The sequence below is a fragment of the Mobula hypostoma genome, chromosome 28 (genome assembly GCF_963921235.1).
Source record: "Mobula hypostoma chromosome 28, sMobHyp1.1, whole genome shotgun sequence".
NCBI classification, from domain to species: domain Eukaryota; kingdom Metazoa; phylum Chordata; class Chondrichthyes; order Myliobatiformes; family Myliobatidae; genus Mobula; species Mobula hypostoma.
The window spans coordinates 16,416,440-16,436,034 of NC_086124.1; the positions used below are offsets into that span (position 1 = coordinate 16,416,440).

General features: G+C 42.3%; 1 protein-coding gene across 2 annotated transcripts; it reads right to left on the minus strand.

The window, feature by feature from the left end:
• Positions 1 to 1,033: 1,033 nt before the first annotated feature.
• LOC134339017 (histone H2AX-like) lies at positions 1,034 to 8,568 on the minus strand. Of its 2 annotated transcripts, XM_063035269.1 has the most exons (2): positions 8,183 to 8,568; positions 1,034 to 1,107 (listed from the first exon to the last, which is right to left on the minus strand). In XM_063035269.1, the coding sequence occupies exons 1-2, from the start codon at positions 8,553 to 8,555 to the stop codon at positions 1,034 to 1,036; spliced, it is 447 nt and encodes a 148-aa protein (XP_062891339.1). In that variant the 5' UTR covers positions 8,556 to 8,568. The 2 variants fall into 2 exon arrangements, with proteins under 2 accessions (XP_062891339.1, XP_062891340.1); XM_063035270.1 differs by lacking the exon at positions 1,034 to 1,107 and having other exon boundaries at positions 8,175 to 8,568.
• Positions 8,569 to 19,595: the final 11,027 nt, after the last annotated feature.

Genomic DNA, 19,595 nt, shown 5'->3' on the forward strand with positions numbered 1-19,595 from the left:
TGGAGAAGGCAGAGATGGAACTGCTGAGCTGCTACTTGCTTTTTCCCTTTATGGGAATGGACTGGTGGAGCTGACTTTTTCTCCACTGTGGGCATCTGCCTCTTCTCGTCCTGACTGCTGACCAGGAACAGTGAGTGGCTGTCAGTGCTTTACTGCACCGCCTCCCTGCCTCAGGTTACCTATTTTCACTGTTGGGATCACATTCCTCCTTGAAATCTATAAATCTGTTGAGGATACAACCGTTGTTGGTAGAATCTTAAATGGTGACGAGAGGGTGTACAGGGGTGAGATATGCCTACTAGTGGAATGGTGCCGCAGCAACAACCTGGCACTCAACGTCAATAAGATGAAAGAATTGATTGTGGACTTCTGGAAGGGTAAGACGAAGGAACACATACCAATCCTCATAGAGGGATCAGAAGTGGAGAGAGTGAGCAGCTTCAAGTTCCTGGGTGTCAAGATCTCTGAGGATCTAATGTGGACCCAACGTATCAATGTAGTTACAAAGAAGGCAAGGCAGCGGCAAAACTTTGTTAGGAGCTTGAAGAGACTTGGCATGTTACAAATACACTCAGAAACTTCTATAGCTGTCCTGTGGAGAGCATTCTGACAGGCTACATCACTGTCTGGTATGGAGGGGCTACTGCACAGGACCGAAAGAAGCTGCAGAAAGTTATAAATCTAGTCATCTCCCTCTTGGGCACCAGCCTACAAAGTATCCAGGACATCTTCAGGGAGCGGTGTCTCAGAAAATCAGCGTCCATTATTAAGGACCTCCAGCAGCCAGGGCATGCCCTTTTCTCACTGTTACCATCAGGTAGGAGATACAGAAGCCTAAAGGCACACACTCAGAGATTCAGGAACAGCTTCTTCCCCTCTGCCATCTGATTTCTCAATGGACATTGAAGCTTTGGGCACTACCTCATTTTTAAAAAAAATATGCAGTATTTGTGTTTTTGCATGTGTTTAAATATATTCAATATATGTAGTTGATTTATTTATTTATTATTATGTTTTTTTTCTCTCTGCTAGATTATGTATTGTACTGAACTGCTGCTGCTAAGTTAACAAATTTCACATCATATGCTGGTGATAATAAACCTGATTCTGGTCCTCACCCACTTACTCCCTCTGTAACCTCCTCCCATCCTGGCTACCACTCAACTCTGCTCTCCACTGTCTCTGGTTCTATTTGTATCCTCATGTCCCTGACTTGTTTGTCTGTAGGCCTGTGACCAGCGGTGCACCACAGGGATCAGCACTGATACCTGTACTCTCTTATTTTGTCATTTCTGTTAATGATATGGATGAGGATGTGGATAGCATGAATGATAAGTTTACAGTTAACATGAAAATTGGTGCAAGGTTCCAAATACCACATAGATGAATCCAGGAGGGTGGGCAAAGGAATGGGGATGATATCTAAGTTACACAGGTGCAAAACATTACATTTTGGGCAGTTACATTTTGTCTTGTCTCCCTTTCTCTTCACTACTTACACCTCAGACTTCAACTACTGCACAGAGTCTTGTCATCTTCAGAAGTTTTCTGATGACTCTACCATAGCTGGATGCATTAGCAAGGGAGATGAGGCTGAGTACAGGGCTACAGTAGGAAACTTTGTCACATGGTGTGAGCAAAATTATCTGCAGCTTAATGTGAAAAAGACTAAGGAGTTGGTGGTAGACCTGAGGAGAGCTAAGGTACCGGTGACCCCTGTTTCCATCCAGGGGGTCAGTGTGGACATGGTGGAGGATTACAAATACCTGGGGATACAAATTGACAAAAAACTGGACTGGTCAAAGAACACTGAGGCTGTCTACAAGAAGGGTCAGAGCCGTCTCTACTTCCTGAGGAGACTGAGGTCCTTTAACATCTGCCGGACGATGCTGAGGATGTTCTACGAGTCTGGGGTGGCCAGTGCTATCATGTTTGCTGTTGTGTGCTGGGGCAGCAGACACCAACAGAATCAACAAACTCATTCGTAAGGCCAGTGATGTTGTGGGGATGGAACTGGACTCTCTGACAGTGGTGTCTGAAAAGAGGATGCTGTCCAAGTTGCATGCCATCTTGGACAATGTCTCCCATCCACTTCATAATGTACTGGTTGGGCACAGGAGTACATTCAGCCAGAGACTCATTCCACCAAGATGCAACACAGGGCGTCATAGGAAGTCATTCCTGCCTGTGGCCATCAAACTTTACAACTCCTCCCTTGGAGGGTCAGACACCCTGAGCCAATAGGCTGGTCCTGGACTTATTTCCTGGCATAATTTACATATTACTATTTAACTCTTTATGGTTTTAATACTATTTATTATTTATGGTGCAACTGTAACAAAAACCAATTTCCCCCGGGATCAATAAAGTATGATTATGACTATGACTAAACTAGGACAAGCTTAGCAAAGTGAATGGCAGGGCCCTGGGTAGTATTGTAGAGCAGAGAGAGCTAGGGTACAAGTACACAGTTCCCTGATAGTGGTGACACAGGTTGATGACAGTGTAGAAGGCATTTAGCACATTTGCCTTCTTTGGCTACGGCACCAAGTACAACAGTTAAGATCTCATGGTAGATCATTGTCCTCACTGCTCTCTTCAGTATATTTGGTTATCTCTTATAAAAGGCCACAATATGCCAAACAGTATTTTCTCACGTACCCTGTGACGGGAATAAAGAACGAGCAGAAATAGAAAACACTTTGGAGTCCAGTATTGCTATTAGCTAATTATATTTATTAGTAACTACGCAATACAGTAATAAAATGTAGATAAATCAAACAGGTTAGTAATGATTATATATGTATATCAATAACTGTGGATATATATATATATGAAAAACCAAGCTTCTTCAAGTCTAGGGGTAGAAAGATCCAGTCTTATGATGATGAGAAAAGTTCAGTTCATTTCAGTTCATGGTATTGAGTTGAGTAGTGATGGAGAGAGAGAAAAGGAGAGATCTGAGTCTTCAGTTGAGCTGACACCATCGATCTTCTTGTTGTCCTTCAAAATCCATTAAAAGTCACTGACTGTGACCACAACAAAGGGGACCGGTTTTCTGTGGTGGAGCTATCACCCAGGCAAGGGTGGACACATGGACAACTCCCCACCGGTCACTGCCTTTTCTTTTCACTGCAAGAGCCACTGATCGATCTGCCTGATTGATCCTCCAAAAAACACTTCTTCTGTGGGCACAACAAAGCTCATTCAGTTCCCAAAACATGTGTTTGAGGTCTATATCATCTGACCTCCTATTTATCTCACTGTACTGGATACCAGCTGTCATTCAAATAACTCCTCCTTCCTCTCTTTGTGTAAGAAGTGCCGGCAGGCGAATGTTCTTGAAGAAAATATAAACAACCTGTGAGCAGTCTTCATCTCTCGCTCTCTCTCTATCAAAACACATGTCGGTGTTAAATAACTCTCTCTCTCTCTTTTCCAAAGCACAGTTCATAGGGGTAATTCAGAACCCCATCACAGTCCCACTGACCAATTCCTACATACTACCCCTGATCAATCCCTGCTTTTCAAAGTGCAAAATATTCATGTCCCTCAGAATATCATCCGACTAATCTCCATATCATAGATTTTAAACAAACTGGCTTAGAATTCTCCGGCTTTTCGCTGTTATTTTTCTTGAATAATTATCACACATATGCTGTCTTCTAGTCACCTGGTATCTCAGTTGTGGCCAGTGAATGCTCCATCAGTGGCCCAGACTCTCTCCTGTTTTCTCTCACAGCAGCCTGGAATATATCTCACCAGACCCTGGACACTTATAAGACCATAAGACATTGGAGAAGAATTAGGCTATTCAGCCCACTAAGTCTGCTCCACTATTCTATCATAGCTAATCTTGGATCCCTCAACCCCATACACCTGCATTCTGGCCAGATCCTTTGATGCCCTGACCAATCAACTTCCGCCTTAAACATACCCACATACTTGGCCTCCTCCACAGTCTGTGGCAGAACATTCTACCAACTTAATACTCCCTGGCTAAAAAAAAAATTCCTGCTTACCTCTGTTCTAGAGGATCACCCTCAATTTTGAGGCTATGCCTTCTAGTTCTGGATACCCCAACACAGGAAACATCCTCTCCGCATCCACCGTATCTAGTCCTTTCAACATTCGGTAGGTTTCAATGACAATGACAGTAGGGTTGAAATGTCTAATACCAGAGGGCACGCATTCAAGAGAAGGGGTAGTTTCAAAGGGGTTGTAGGGTAAGTTTTTTTACTTAGAATGGTGGATTCCTGGAATGTGCTGCATGGTATGGTGGTAGAGACAAATACATTAGAGGTTTTTAAGAGACATTTAGATTTGGAGAGGCACATGAATATGAGGAAGATGGAGGGATATGATATTGTGCAGGTAGGAGGGGTCAGTGTTTGGGTGCTTTTGATTTGCTTTTTAGCTGGTTCAGCAAAACATTGTTGGCCAAAAAGCCTTTTCCTGTGCTGTACTGATCTATGTTCTATCACACCGCCTCAGTCGGGGACAAAGTACTGTAGACTGGGGAGGCCCTTCAACAGTATAGAGAGTGTGTGGAGAGTTTGGAAGAAGAAATTAGAAGGGAAAAGACAAGTCAGAAATTATCAGTGTAAGCTAAGATTAAGGGAATGATCAACGAATGTTAGATACAGATAGGATAAATGCAATCATACGGCTTTTTCCACTGAGGTTGGGTGAGACTAGAACTAGAGGCCACAGGTTCCTGGCTCTGTAACTTAGATGGGGAGGGAGGAGTAGAGGCACAGTGTGGCAATAAGGGACTAATTAGGGGAACGAGCAGTGAGCGAGAATGAGCTTCCCAGATCGTATGCTGCATGCTGGGTGCCAGGATCCGAGGTAGCGTATATTGAGTCCTCAGAAAGTGGGAGGGTAAACAGCCAGAAGTTGTGCTCCATGTAATTACCAATGACATGGGCAGGATGAGTGACAAAGTTCTGTATAGGTAGGTCTAGGAATTAAGTGTTATGTTAAAGAGCAGGACCTCCAAAATTGTAATCTCAGGGCTGCAACCCATGCCACATGCTAATGAGGCTAGAAGTAGGAAGGTTATCTGATTTAATATGTGGCTAAGGAGTTGGTGTAGGAGGGAGGGCATAAGATTTATGATCATTAGACTCTTTTCCAGGGAAGCTGGGACCGGTTCTAATGGCCCAGTTTGCACTGAACTGGAGGGGAATGAATATCCTAGTGGGAACGTTTGGTAATGCTACACTGTTGTAAGTGGATAAGTTATGGAGGTTTGAAGTAAGTTAGAAATTAAAAGATTAAGCATGGTGCAACTGGTGTCCTGATCTGCATATATTTCACTGCAAGAGGTATCATAGGGAAGGTGGTTAATAGTGCTGAAGATCAGGTAGCTAGTTTACAAACAGAGGCAATGTATAGTGAGAAGAGGCTGCTGATGATGCAAAATTGCAGTCAACAGGATGAGGTGCAACATAAAAGGCAGACAAAATTGAAAAGGGTGAGTACAGGACTGAATGTGCGCAGTATATGGAATAACATAGATGAACTTGTAGCACAATTTCAGATAGGCAGATATGCTGTAGGTATCACTGAATCATTTCTGAAAGATTATAGCTGGGAACTTCATGTCCAAAGATGCATATTATACCAGAAGGACAGGCAGGAAGGCATAAGGGGTGGTAATGCCCTTTCAGTAAAAAAATGAAATCAAATCATTAGAAAGAAGTGACATAGGGTCAAAAGGCAGAAGAAATTAGGAGAGCCAGAAGGGGACATGAGAAGGCCTTGGCGGTTAGGATTAAGGAAAAGCCCAAGGCATTCTACAAGTGTGTGAAGAACAAGAGGATAAGACGTGAGAGAATAGGACCCATCAAGTATGACAGTGGAAAAGTGTGTATGGAACCGGAGGATATAGCAGAGATACTTAATGAATACTTTGCTTCAGTATTCACTACAGAAAAGGATCTTGGCGGTTGTAGGGATGACTTGCAGCAGATTGAAAAGCTTGAGCATGTAGATATTAAGGAAGAGGATGTGCTGGACGTTTTGGAAACCATCAAGTTGGATAAGTCACCAGGACCAGATGGGATGTACCCCAGGCTACAGTGGGAAGTGAGCGAGGAGATTGCTGAGCGCCTGGCAATGGTCTTTGCATCATCAATGAGGATGGGAGAGGTTCCGGAGGATTGGAGGGTTGTGGATTTTGTTCCTTTATTCAAGGAAGGGTGTAGGGATAGCCCAGGATATTATACAACAGTGAGTCTTACTTCAGTGGTTGGTAAGCTGATGGAGAAGATCCTGAGAGGCAGGATTTATGAACATTTGGAGAGGCATAATATAGTTAGCATAATATGGTTAAGAATAGTCAGCATGGCTTTGTCAAAGGCAAGTCGTGCCTTACGAGCCCGATTGAATTTTTTAAGGATGTGACTAAGCACATTGATGAAGGTAGAGCCATAGATGTAGTGTATATGGATTTCAGCAAGGCATTTGATAAGGTACTCCATGCAAGGCTTATTGAGAAAGTAAGGAGGCATGGGATCCAAGGGGACATTGCTTTATGGGTCCAGAGCTGGCTTACCCACAGAAGGCAGAGAGTGGTTGTAGATGGGTCATATTCTGCATGGAGGCCGGTGACGACTGGTGTGCCTCTGGGAACATTTCTGGGACCCCTACTCTTTGTGATTTTTCTAAATGACTTGGATGAAGAAATGGAGATATGGGTTAGTAAATTTGCTGATGACACAAAGGTTAGGGGTGTTGTGGATAGTGTGGAGGGCTGTCAGAAGTTAAAGTGGGACATTGATAGGGTGCAAAACTGGCCTGAGAAGTCGCAGATGGAGTTCAACCCAGATAAGTGTGAGAAGGTTCATTTTCGTAGGTCAAATATGATGGCAGTATTAATGGCAAGATTCTTGGCAGTGTGGAGGATCAGAGGGATCTTGGGGCCCGAGTCCATAGGACACTCAAAGCTGCTACCAGGTTGACTGTGTGGTTAAGAAGGCATACAGTGCATTGGCCTTGATCAATCGTGGGATTGAGTTTAAGAGCTGAGAGGTAATGTTGCAGATCTATAGGACCCTGGTCAGACCCCACTTGGAGTACTGTGCTCAGTTCTCATTGCCTCACTACAGGAAGGACATAGAAACTATAGAAGGGGCGCAGAGGAGATTTACAAGGATGTTGCCTGGATTGGGGAACATGCCTTATGATAATAGGTTGAGTGAACTCGGCCTTTTCTCCTTGGAGCAACGGAGGATTGGAAGTGACCTGATAGAGGTGTACAAGATAATGAGAGGCATTGATCGTGTTGATGGTCAGAGGCTTTTTCCCAGAGCTGAAATGACTAGCATGAGAGGGCATATTTTTAAGGTGCCTGAAAGTAGGTACAGAGGACATGTCAGGGGTAAGTTTTTTACAGCAGCGGTGGAGGTGGAAACGATAGGGTCTTTTAAGAGACTCCTGGATGGATACATGGAGCTTAGAAAAATAGAGGGCAATGGGTAAGCCTAGGTAGTTCTAAGGTAAGGACAAGTTTGGCACAGCTTTATGGGCTGAAGGGCCTGTATTGTGCCATAGGTTTTCTATGTTTCTAAAGGAAACTAGAGACTAGTTAGTCTGAGCTCAGTGATTGGGAAGATGTTAGAGTTGATTATTAAGGATTAGGCACATGATAAAATAAGGCTAGTTTTCATCAAGGGAAAATATTGCCTAACAAATCTGTTGGAATTCTTTGAAGAAATAGCAATCAGGACTGACAAAGGAGAGTCTGTTGATGTTGTGCACTTGGATTTTCAGAAGGCCTTTGAGAAAGTGCCAGTCATACACATCGGTAGCTGGGCACAGATGACGCTCACCTCGCTCGCAATTGCTCTGGAAAAGGCGGCTGTTTGAAATCGATTACGTCGATAGCACCAGTGGAGCCTTACAATAGGTGCAGCCGGGGCGGATCAAATCCAACAGTCGGTGGAGGACCCAGCTCCGATATTTCAGACTGTACACCCACCACTAAAACTGCGAGTTTCACACCAGCAGAGAATTTCAAGGCGCCTTGCCAAATAATTAGTACAAAAATCTAATCCGAATCTGAGCCCTATCCCCCGGCTCATGATATCCGCAGAACAGCTCTTCCACAGACACTGTGAGTGGCTCTGAAAAGAGCCTTTGGGTCACTGGGTTCAGATTCTGTGTCTTCACTTGCTGGCTCCGCCGGTTTTCTTGGGCAACAACACGGCCTGGATGTTGGGCAGCACCCCGCCCTGAGCGATGGTCACCCCTCCCAACAGCTTGTTGAGCTCCTCGTCGTTGCGGACGGCCAGCTGCAGATGCCTGGGGATGATGCGGGTCTTTTTGTTGTCCCGGGCCGCGTTGCCGGCCAGCTCAAGGATTTCAGCGGTCAGATACTCGAGCACAGCAGCCAGATAGACCGGGGCTCCGGCACCCACTCGTTCAGCATAGTTACCCTTTCTCAGAAGCCTGTGAACACGGCCCACCGGGAACTGCAGTCCTGCCCGGGAAGAGCGAGACTTGGCCTTGGACCGAGCTTTGCCGCCAGTTTTCCCTCGTCCACTCATTTTCACAACCTCAGCAAAACTCTCACAGAGAATGAAGCAATGCTTCCAGCCCTCGCCATTCTTATATATTTTGGAAGAATGCAGCGGAACGTTTATAATTGGTTAAACAACTTTTCGTCTCATTGGAAAGAACAAGAGATCCAATCGGAGAGCTGCCTTATTCACCAATCAAGAAACAACAGCAGAAGCGCGGAAAATAACCGCTACTCTCCTAAAATAAACTGAAATCTGAAACAGCCCGCCAAAATCCTTCGTTTAAACCTAATCTAAAATCAACTCATACAGCTCTCTTTGTCGACTTGGTCCTTCCATTCACCCATTACTGAAGTCCGCCACATTGAATTTAAGTATAGCTATTATTGTAATAATATCTAGCGATTTAATTCGCCGATTTCTTTCAACGAATAAACGTTCAGAACAAAAATCGATTGGCAAGTTCCGTTCGCGGTCAATGCATGAACCGCATCAGTTTATAAATGATTTTTTTTCAAACTGCGACTGGAGTTTTGCCTGCAGTTTTTGCAATGAAAAGGGGAACAAATGAAGTCAAAGTCAAATTGTAAATACATAAAAGGGCATATACTGGAGCAAACATTAGTGGGGTTAGAGGATTGGAAAAGAAAACTAAAGTCATGACGATGGAATCGGAATGTAAGCTAACCAATAATACTACAGAGGAAAAGTTTCTTCAGAAATATAAAGAGTAAAAGAGAGACAAGTGGCTGATGCTGTTCCACAAGGGTCTGTGTTGGGACCTATTCATGCCAATTTTAATAGGAATCTCTTCCACTGCAGTATGATGAATAACATAACCTTTTATTACAAAATCCACATCATCCTCAACATTTAGCCCTGACAGACGTTCGTCACATAAATCCTTAAACCTTTCCCGATTTGCTTTACCAAATTTTCACCTCTTAAAAGTGGCTTCCTGTCCCCTATAAATCCAAACCTAAGCTTATAAATATAGAAAAATGATCATTCCTCAATGTTTCATCTCCCATGGCATCCCACTCACTTACTTCAGCTAGAATGATCAAAACTATAGTTAAACCTATAGCAGTTTCAGAACTATTATGAACATTAAATCTCATAGCCCTCCCATCAATAAGGCACACACGATGGGAAATATCTAAAAATTCTTCTGCAAACCATTACCAGCATTCTGTGAACAATCCCCACACCATACAACCCTTAGTGCGCAAAAGATACATATACTTTTCAGCAAATCAAAAGTTTTCCACAAGAGTTGTAAAAACTTACCACTTAATATCCCTAAACAACAGGAATTCTGCAGATGCTGGAAATTCAAGCAACACACATCAAAGTTGCTGGTGAACGCAGCAGGCCAGGCAGCATCTGATGAGTCCTGAGGAAGGGTCTCGGCCTGCAACGTCGACTGTACCTCGTCCTAGAGATGCTGCCTAGCCTGCTGCATTCACCAGCCACTTTGATGTGTGTTACTTAATATCCCTACCTGCTGAATCAAATATTTCTGTTGTAAGTGCTTCATGCACTTCATTCACCTCAACAACTCTATATCCTTTCCCTTTCCTTATAAAACTTGCAATACCAGCCCCTCTACCAATTAACCCATTACACCCAATTACAATATAATGTTGCAAAGAAAAATTTAAATGTGCTAACAGCCAGGTTTTCTGAGTTCAAATAACATCAGGTGGATTTGATAAATCTGAAATAAACTTCTTAAACTCTTGACCATTAGAAATCAGGATTCTCGCATTCCACTGCAATATTCTTAATCCCATTAGGTACCTTCACAAGGAGACTGAAATACAGATACACCACCCATTAGAGCTTTATTTACAGTTTCCCACATAACACTAGTTATACAAAGTTTAATTTTACAATTTTGATTTTCTCAGTACGACTAGATGTCTGAGCAATACAATTCACCACATCTGTTATAAACATCACAAACTTTATTTTATTAACTAACAAAATATTTTTAGTAAGCGAACTATGATGCCAACATATAGCCTCTGACTTCACATTCTGTTCTCTGACTGGTAGTTGATCAAATTTGGTTTAACTTTTGCAAGGCCTCTGAATAAGACACACTTAACTGTACTTTAACGTTTTGAACTTCAGCTGCCTTCATAAGCATTTCACATCATTTATAAGCTGCACTATGCTCTCCTACACAATTACAAAAATTAAACTTCATGTCTTCACAATCTTCATACTTATGTTCCCCTCACCACTTGCTACATCTTAGTTTCCCATGACATACTGCTACTCCATGCCCAAACCTCTGAAATTTGTAAGATTTCAGCAGAGGTGGAAGATAAACTCGAAGATTATAACTAACATACCCCAAACGAACTTTATCAGGGAGTTTCACCACATTAAAATATATCAGTATAGATAATCTATCCACCCTGTTCACATTTCTGACTACTTGCAATCTCTTTTACCTCCTCAACTTTGCCTCCCAACAAATGAAAATTAACCTCTGCTAATAAAATCTCCACCAGAATACCCATTATAACAGCCCTAATGCCTCTGTTTTTATTAGGCAACATAGATACTATCTTTTTGCAAAGTAAAGTCTTCAATCATAATGCCTTCTCAAACTGTTTTCTTATCCTTACAAACGATTAACAGATTGCCTCTTCTTAAAGTACATATAGCAGATTTCAACTTTGTAGTTAATTTCATAGGATATAGAAGGATGTTCCGGGTCAAATTGAAACAATACAATGTTTCCTTTTTCCCACCAAAAGACTCCGCCCTTCCTCTCCAACACTTGAAATCATTCCAATATTATGTTTCTTTTTTCCGTTTTCCAGATCTGGATAGTATTTCATTCTAACCTCCTCCCGCCAACCCACACTCACCCGAACCCATCATTTGCGGTTCTTTACCCAGATCCTCCCCCTACCTGAACCTACACTATTTCCCAACATCCCCACACAGTCACAGCCAGCGCCACCAGTCGCGCTGCTGAGCCATAACAGTGGCAAGGCCAAGCCAACACCAACACTAGGGAAGAAGTTTTTCTTCTAACTTTTAATGGTGGTTGGCAACCCAACTTAAAGGTCCATTGCTGAGAGAAGTAGTTCTTCTTCTTCTATTTCGGGCTGTTTAGACAAAACTAGGCATATTACAGCCCTCTACAGGATGTATAATTAATTATAGAACTTCAAGGAACTCAAATTCTCGAATACAACCTAGTCTCACGTATAAACTGAATAACAGACTCTTCAATCAAATGTTGATTCTCTTGATGGCCAAACAAATATTTAATAGAAAACCAAAATAAATTTAAGCCAGATCGCCTCTTGAACATGCTTCTTTCAATTTTGTATGGATTACAGCTCAGTAAAACATGCTGGACTGTCTCTGGACTACCACAGTCACATAATCCAGTAGGATATTTTCCTATTATCTTTAAATAATAGTTGAGCCCACAAAGCCCCAAACTAAGTCTTGTAAATTTCACCACATCTCTACGACTTAAAAGGTAACAGTCTGAGACCTTTTTAACTAGTGGGTGACTAGAAAAATAATGCCTGCCCCTTAATTCATTTTTCCAAACCTCCGGCTACTTCTTCTCTATACCTTTTTTAATCCTACTTCTCAATTCTGCTCTGCCTAGGGGAACTCTAATTTCTACTTGCCTGCTTTGTAAGGAAGACTTTGCAATGGCATCCACAATTTCATTTCCCTCCACCCCAGCATGCCCAGGTAGCCATGAAAGTCTAACTGCACAACCCAACTTCCCTACTCTAAACAACACTAAGAGAATCTCAATAACTATGTCAGGATGAGCTTTTGATTTACTCCCTTTTATAGACTCTAAGGCAGCAACAGAATCCAAACAGATGATAACCCTACATGGTCGAGAGTCTTCTATCCACCATAAGGCCCAGAGGCTTGCTAATAATTCTGTTGCAAAGACAGAAACGCCATCTGTAACCCGTTGACTAATCTTAACTCCAAGTTGAGACACATACATCTCAAATTCTGCCCAACTGCTCTCTGGGTCCACTGAGCCATCAGTAAAAATCTTCAGATAAGATTCCCATTTATTATTTAAATATTCATTTGTGATCAATGCTGATGAAATTGCACTGCTTCCTTTCAGCTGAAAAAGGAGGAATAGGTCTACTTCTGGTTCTGGAAAGAGCCAAAAAGGGATGGGTGGTAAGCAAATTTGGTCCATTATGTCTTCCTCGGTCAGTTTCAATTTCACAGCCCAGTTATTAACCAAATCTAAAAATGTGTATCTTTTAATTTTACTTTGGTGCTCCGACTTCCCCTGCAAAAAGACACTTTGATAGACAGCTGTGATTGAATCCATTTAGTTTTACCCAATACTGCAGGCCCAACTGAATTTGTCTTAAATGCAGGGCACTTCTCCCATCTCCGCACATAATGCCGGGACTGATGTTGTTCTAAAAGCTCCACAACAGAGTCTAACTGCTTTGGACTGCACAGTGCCTAGTTTTCCAAGCACTGTCGTAGCAGCGGAACCATAAACAATACAACCATAATCTATAACTGGTCTAATCATAGCTAGATATATTAAATACATAGTTTCCCGCCCTGCTCCCCAGTCACATCCAGCAATACTTCTCATAACATTTAAAACTTTCTCACACTCCAATTGCTTTATCTATATGAACCCTCCAAGAAAGTCTTTCATCAAACCAAACACCTAAGAACTTGAATACCTTGCTCTTTCCAGTGGAGAATCATATAGACACAATTCACAATCAGGAATTTTTCTTCTAAAGCCAAAAATCATGTATTTGGACTTAGAAGCAGAAATCCTGAAACCCCATTTATTAGCCCAGTTTTCAACTGATCTTAAAGCCTTTTGTACCTGCCTTAATATATACTTGATATTTCTTCCTCTTTTCCAGATTGCACCATCATCTGCAAACAATGATTTGCAAAATCCTGTCTCAACCTGATCAAAGATATCATCTATCATGACATTAAGAAGAACTAGACTAATGACACTTCCTTGAGGGGTACCATTACCTATTTTAACTGACTTGGAGCTTGTTCCACCTATTTTTACTTGAACCATCCTTTCCTTAAGGAAATCTTTGATCCAATTAAACATTCTACCTTTAATTCCCGCATCATAGAGTTTAATTAATAACTTATCCTTCCATAGTGAGTCATGTGCTCTTTCAATATTTAGAAATACACTTAACATTACTTCTCTATTTTGAAACGCTTTTTTAATATCATGATCTAAAAGGGCAACAGATTCCATTGTTGATCTTCCAGTTCTAAAGCCATTTTGATAGGCAGCAAAATGTCCCTTATTTTCCAAAAAATAAACAAGTCTGTTGGTGACCATTCGTTCCATAGTTTTACAAAGCACTGACGTTAAAGCTATAGGCCGATACGAACTAGGACTTGAGGCGTCCTTATCTGACTTTAAAACTGGAACTACCACCGCATGCTTCCATTCTACTGGTAATTTTCCTTCTTTCCACACTGAATTAAACAATGCTAGAATTCCTATTAATACAGAGTCATCTAAATGCTTAAGCAATGCATAACACAGTCCATCCCTACCAGGAGAAGTGTTTGAACCTGATTGAACAGCTTCCTGCAATTCCTGAAGGGAGAAAAACAAAATTCTGGAGCTATTATCATCCAAACTCCTGTCCAATTTCCAACTTAGACAGAAGTAGCTTCCTCTCACGTTCCCCTTAAATATTTCACCTTTCACCCTTCACCATTCACCTCTAGTTGTCGTCCCACTCAACCCCAGAGAAAAAAAAACTGCTCTCATTTACCTTATCTATCTCCTCACAATTTTCTAGCTCTCAGAAATCTCCCTTCAATCGTCCACGTTCCAATAAATAAAGTTCTAAACTATTCAATCTTTCCTTATACCTTGGGGCTAATGCGAAGGCGTGACGGTCACAGTTCGTTCTCAATATCACCCATGCGCTCAGTGGACAAAAGTCCTGGGAGAATCGGTAGCAGAAAGTAACAGGGCTCTGGGTGGGGGTTTATGAGCACCGGCGTCTGCACCATGACCCTGGGACAATCGCTGTGAGCCCGGACATGCTGTGGCCCAGCAGTCCGGAATAATCTCAGTTGTTTCCATCTGTTTCAGTGCCACGATCCGTACCCAGGCCCCGGGAAGCTTTTGCGGATGAGCGAAGGTACTCGCACCATTTCGCATGCGCATTGCTGGGGCACTGTGACAGGTAGATCGGCCTCTCCTTTGTGGTGCTTTCTGGGTAGAGAGGCAGCCATGGGTGACACTTCCACCGGTTTCCCCACCAGTCTGCAGTGCGTGTTTGGAAGCACGAACGGTGGAATGGAAGCGGATGGTTCTGCCAGACAATGTCGTACTCCACCTATCCAAGTCCAAGGATGAGTAACTCGTGACAAAATATAGAGAATCGTCCCGTTAATGGAAATGATTCTGCTGCATGGAAAAAAGAATACAATCTTTCCATCGGCTTTAATTTTTGAGAAAATCACCTTTGTTCGAGCTCTTCTTCTGGACCTTTCTACCTGTGAGAACAAGTTTTGCCCATCTCCTGGTACATAGGGGACATAATGGTATCAAACACCTTTGTCCTGAGTAACAAGTGACCTGCAGCTTTCACATCACAGAAGTGCCACACTCCAATGAGAAATCCTGCTGCCCTCCTCTTCATATTCATTGGCATTGCCACTGATTATTTTAACACTGTCAATCACCTGTGTTTGGGGGTGGGGGGTAGAGGGAAAGGGAGTCAGATTAATTAGAAATTCTTAGGATTACCTGCCGTAACATAGAAACTAAAATTATTTCATCTGAGATGTCACCCTTCACACATCAATATTTTTTGTAATTCATTTTACAGGTTAGCAATGGCAAATAATTTGTGCAGGGGAATCTCAAACATAACAAAATGTTAGTTTTGCTGTCTCTGTCCAAATATTTAATGAGTGACCAAATATTTCCTCAGTAACGTCAATATATCTGGTATTGATTCTTGGAGATGACAAACCACCCTAGCTGGGAATGTTCTTTGTCTGTGAAATGAAAGTTTTCTATTGTAACTCAGTGAAATCATCTGGAACTAGGTACTGAGAACACACCAGTATTTGTTCACAAGTGATCAGTCCTTGAACTGGTTTTATTGTACAAGGGATTCACTATGACATCTGACACGATGCATTGCCAGAGAATTAATAGAGAATTGTGGGAAGGGATTCACTCACTCATCCTGCCAGCGAGTTCACACTGAGGGGAGGCCGTTAACCTGCTCAAATTGTGGGAAGGGTAATAATCTGACTGACAGAGACACCAGTGAGTTCACACTGGGGAGGGTCTGTTAACCTGCTCAGGATTCACTCAGTCATCCAACCTACAGAGACACCTGCAGTTTACACTGGGAAGAGAGCATTCACCTGCTCACACAGTAAGAATGGATTCCCTCAAACATCAGACCTCTTGGCACACCAGCGAGTTCACACTGGAGAAAGGCCATTCACCTTTTCTGAATGTGGGAAAGGATTCAGTCATCTCAGCTATTGGCACATAGTTGATCAGTTCACAATGAGGAGAGGTCATTCATCTGTTCAGACTGTGGGAAGGGATTCACTCAGTCATCTCAACTGAAGATACATCATCAAATTCACATTGGAGAGGAGAGTTTGACCTGATCAGACTGTGAGAAGGGATTCACACAATTGTGCAGAATACAGAGACACCAGCGAGTTCACATTGGGAAGAGACCACTCACCTGTTCTATATGGACGAAGGGATTCACTCCATCATCCAGTCTGCAGAGACACCAGTCAGTTCACACTGAGGAGAAGCTGTTCACCTACTCTCTGAAGAAAAGGATTTACTCAGTCATCTCAATGACTGGCACACCAGTCAGTTCACCCGGGGGAGACACCGTTCACCTGGTCTTATTGTTTGAAGGGATTTACGTACACAGCAGTCAGTTCACACTGGGAGAAACCAGTCACCCCAGATTGTGAGAAGGGAATCAGTCAGTAATTTGAACTGAAGCTACATCGGCAAGTTCACACTGGGAAGAAACCATTTAACTGCTCTGAATGTGGGAAAGGGTTCAATCACTCATCCCGCTTCAGGACACACTGACACATTACTGAGTTCAAACTGAGGGAAAAGTTTAAATAGGCTGCATGCTAGATATTTAACCATTACAGTAGTTGAATCCAGAGGCAAGTTCAAAACTGACTGTTGGTGTTGAACTCTGCAATTATTGCTCCACTCCTAGTTCTACACTTAGTCACTGGGCATGGGAAGGATTTCTTCTGTCAATGTTTAATGGGACTGGAGTTTCAAATTCTGAATCTGTGACCAATATATCAGTTCTACTTTAAACTCTGTCTCAGATACCTAGTGAATCTACAACACACCCAGTGTACAGAAGGGACTCAACTCAGCCCATCTGCTCCCTGACAGTGTTTCTGTTCCCCAACAGTCCTTGTTAATCCACCCCTGCTGTTCACTGCCCCCCACTCTCCCTGTGGTGATGGATCACTAACAGAGGTTTCCCTTGTATTTCCTATATGAATTTCTGCAGACTGAAAATGACAACGAGATGAATGCAGTTTTGTCCCACATGTTCTTCATCCCTCAGATTTCTTGGCTGAGTAAGACTGATATTGGTGGCTGACTTCTTCCTTCCCAGCTCTTTTCATTGTTATGGGACCATTCCACTGCTTCCACTGAGTCTCACACAGCTGGGTTGATAGAATACTCCATGATCCACAAAAGTCTGAAAGCAGAATGGGGGACCAATTCAGTGAAACAGAGTCAGAAACCAGGGCTGTCTCAGCACAGGTGCTGAGCTTGGGGCTCCAGACAGCGGTAGGGGTAATGATGATGGGGGGGGGGGGGGGGGAGGGTGGCAACGGATTACTGAACAGCAACATTTGGGAGCTGATTGACAGAGAAAATAAAACTAGCTTGACTGACTGCTGACTCACACAGTCCTGTTAACATTGAGTATATTAATTGTAAGTGTTTCTGTTACATTGTTAAGGATAATAGGATGATTTAGTAGGTGAATACATGGCTGAGGAACTGGTGCAGGTGTTTACATTTATCAATCACTGGAATCTCTTCAGGAGAAGGTACTACCTTTATAAAAGGGATGGGTTACACCTGAACCTGAGGGGAACCATTAATACTGCTGACAGGCTTACAAGAGCTGGTCAGGAGGGTTTAAACTAATTTGTCAGGGGGATAGGAACTGGAGTCATCGTGCTGAGGATGAGGTAGTGGGTTTACAAATAGGAGCTGTGTGTAGAGAGACTACTAGCTGGAGGGACTGATGAGAGGGCAAAATTGCAGTCAACAGGATGAGTTGCAATGTAAAATGTGGACAAAATTGGACTGAAAATACAGGACTGAAGGTATTATATTTGAATGTGTGCAATACGTGGAATAAGGTAAATGAACTTATAGTACAGTTACATATTGGCATATATATTGTTGACATCAGTGAATTATGGCTAAAAGTAGATTATAGCTAATAGCTTAATATTTAAGGTTACTCATTGTATTGAAAAGAGAGACAGGTAGGCAGAGGGAGTGTTGTGGTTCTGTCAGTAAAATAAAATGTAATCAAATCATTAGACAGAGGTGGTATTGGGCTGGAAGGTGTTGAAGTATTGAGGGGAGGGTAGAGTTTACAAAGTACAAGGATACAACCCCAAACAGATAAGGTCTGTAAATTACAACAACAGATAAAAAGTACATGGAAAAAAGGCAATGTTACAATAGTCATGAGTGAGTTCAATATGCAGGTAGATTGGGAAAATTAGTTTGGTGCTAGATCCCAAGTGGGGGAATTTCTAAAATACTTATGAGGTGTATTTTTTAGTGAAGCTCGTGGTTGAGCCCACTAAGGGACGAGCATTGCTGGATTTGCGCACAGTGCAACGAACTGGATGTGTTTAGAGAGTTTAAGGTGGCGTTATTGATCATAATATGATGGAATTCACCCTGAGATTTGAGGAGAAGCTAAAGTCAGATATATTAGTATTACAATGGAGTGAAGGGGATTACAGAGGCATGAAAAAGGAACAGGGCAAAATTGATAGGAAAAGAACACTGGCAAGGAAAACAGCCTGAGCAACAATAGTTGGAATTTCTAGGAGAAATCTGGAAGGCACAAGATATAAACATCCTAAAGAGGAGGAAGTATTCTAAAGGCAGAATGACACATCTGTGGCTGACAAGAGAAGTGAAAGCCGACATAAGAGACAAAGGGAAGACATCTAATTGAGCAAAAGTTAATGGAGTTAGAGTATTGGGAAGTTTTTAAAACCCAACACAAGGCAATTAAACAGTCATAAAACAGGGAAAGATGGAATATGCAGGTAAGGTAGCCAATAATATTAAAGAGGATGCCAAAAGTCTATTCAGTTACATAAAGTGCAAAAGAGAGTTGAGAGAAGTATCAGACTGCCATAAAATCATGCCGGACAGGTAGTAATGGGGGACAAGGAAATGGTGGATGAACTGAATATGTATTTTGCTTGCATCTTCACTGTGGAAGGCACTAACAGTGCGCCGGAGTTTTGAGCATGAAATTGCCATTCTGTGGGAGAATATTATTGGGAATTTGAAAGCTCTGAAGGTAGGCAAGGTGCAACACAGGGTGCTGAAAGAGGTTATTAAGAGATTGTGGAGGTATTCATGTGATCGTTGTATGGAAGATGCAGAGACATGGGTATGGTATAGGTAGGAGGGATTGGGTGTTTTTTGACTTGCTTTGCAGCTGGTTTGGTACAACATTGTTTGCCCAATGGTCTGTTCCTGTGCTGTATTCTTCCATGTTCTATGTTTTATTTTCAGTATTAAAATATTTCATATGCTATGAACTTCTATAGATGTGTGGTGGTAAGTACAGCTGTTATGGCAAATATATCCTTTCCATTAAAAAAAAATCAGTATCCATCTTCAGGGACCACCCAGTACCACCACCTAGGACATGCACTCTTGTCACTGCTGCTATCAGGAAGAAGGTAGAACAGCCTCAGGTCTCACACCATCAGTTT

What these genes read in the sequence shown, in the direction of transcription:
- LOC134339017 (XM_063035269.1), bottom strand. Translation starts at nt 8,555, where the DNA reads ATGAGTGGACGAGGGAAAACTGGCGGCAAAGCTCGGTCCAAGGCCAAG. An exon ending in CAAGAAAACCGGCGGAGCCA is followed by an intron (nt 1,108 to 8,182) that starts GCAAGTGAAGAC and finishes GGTGAGGACCAG; the next exon opens with AATCAGGTTTATTATCACCA.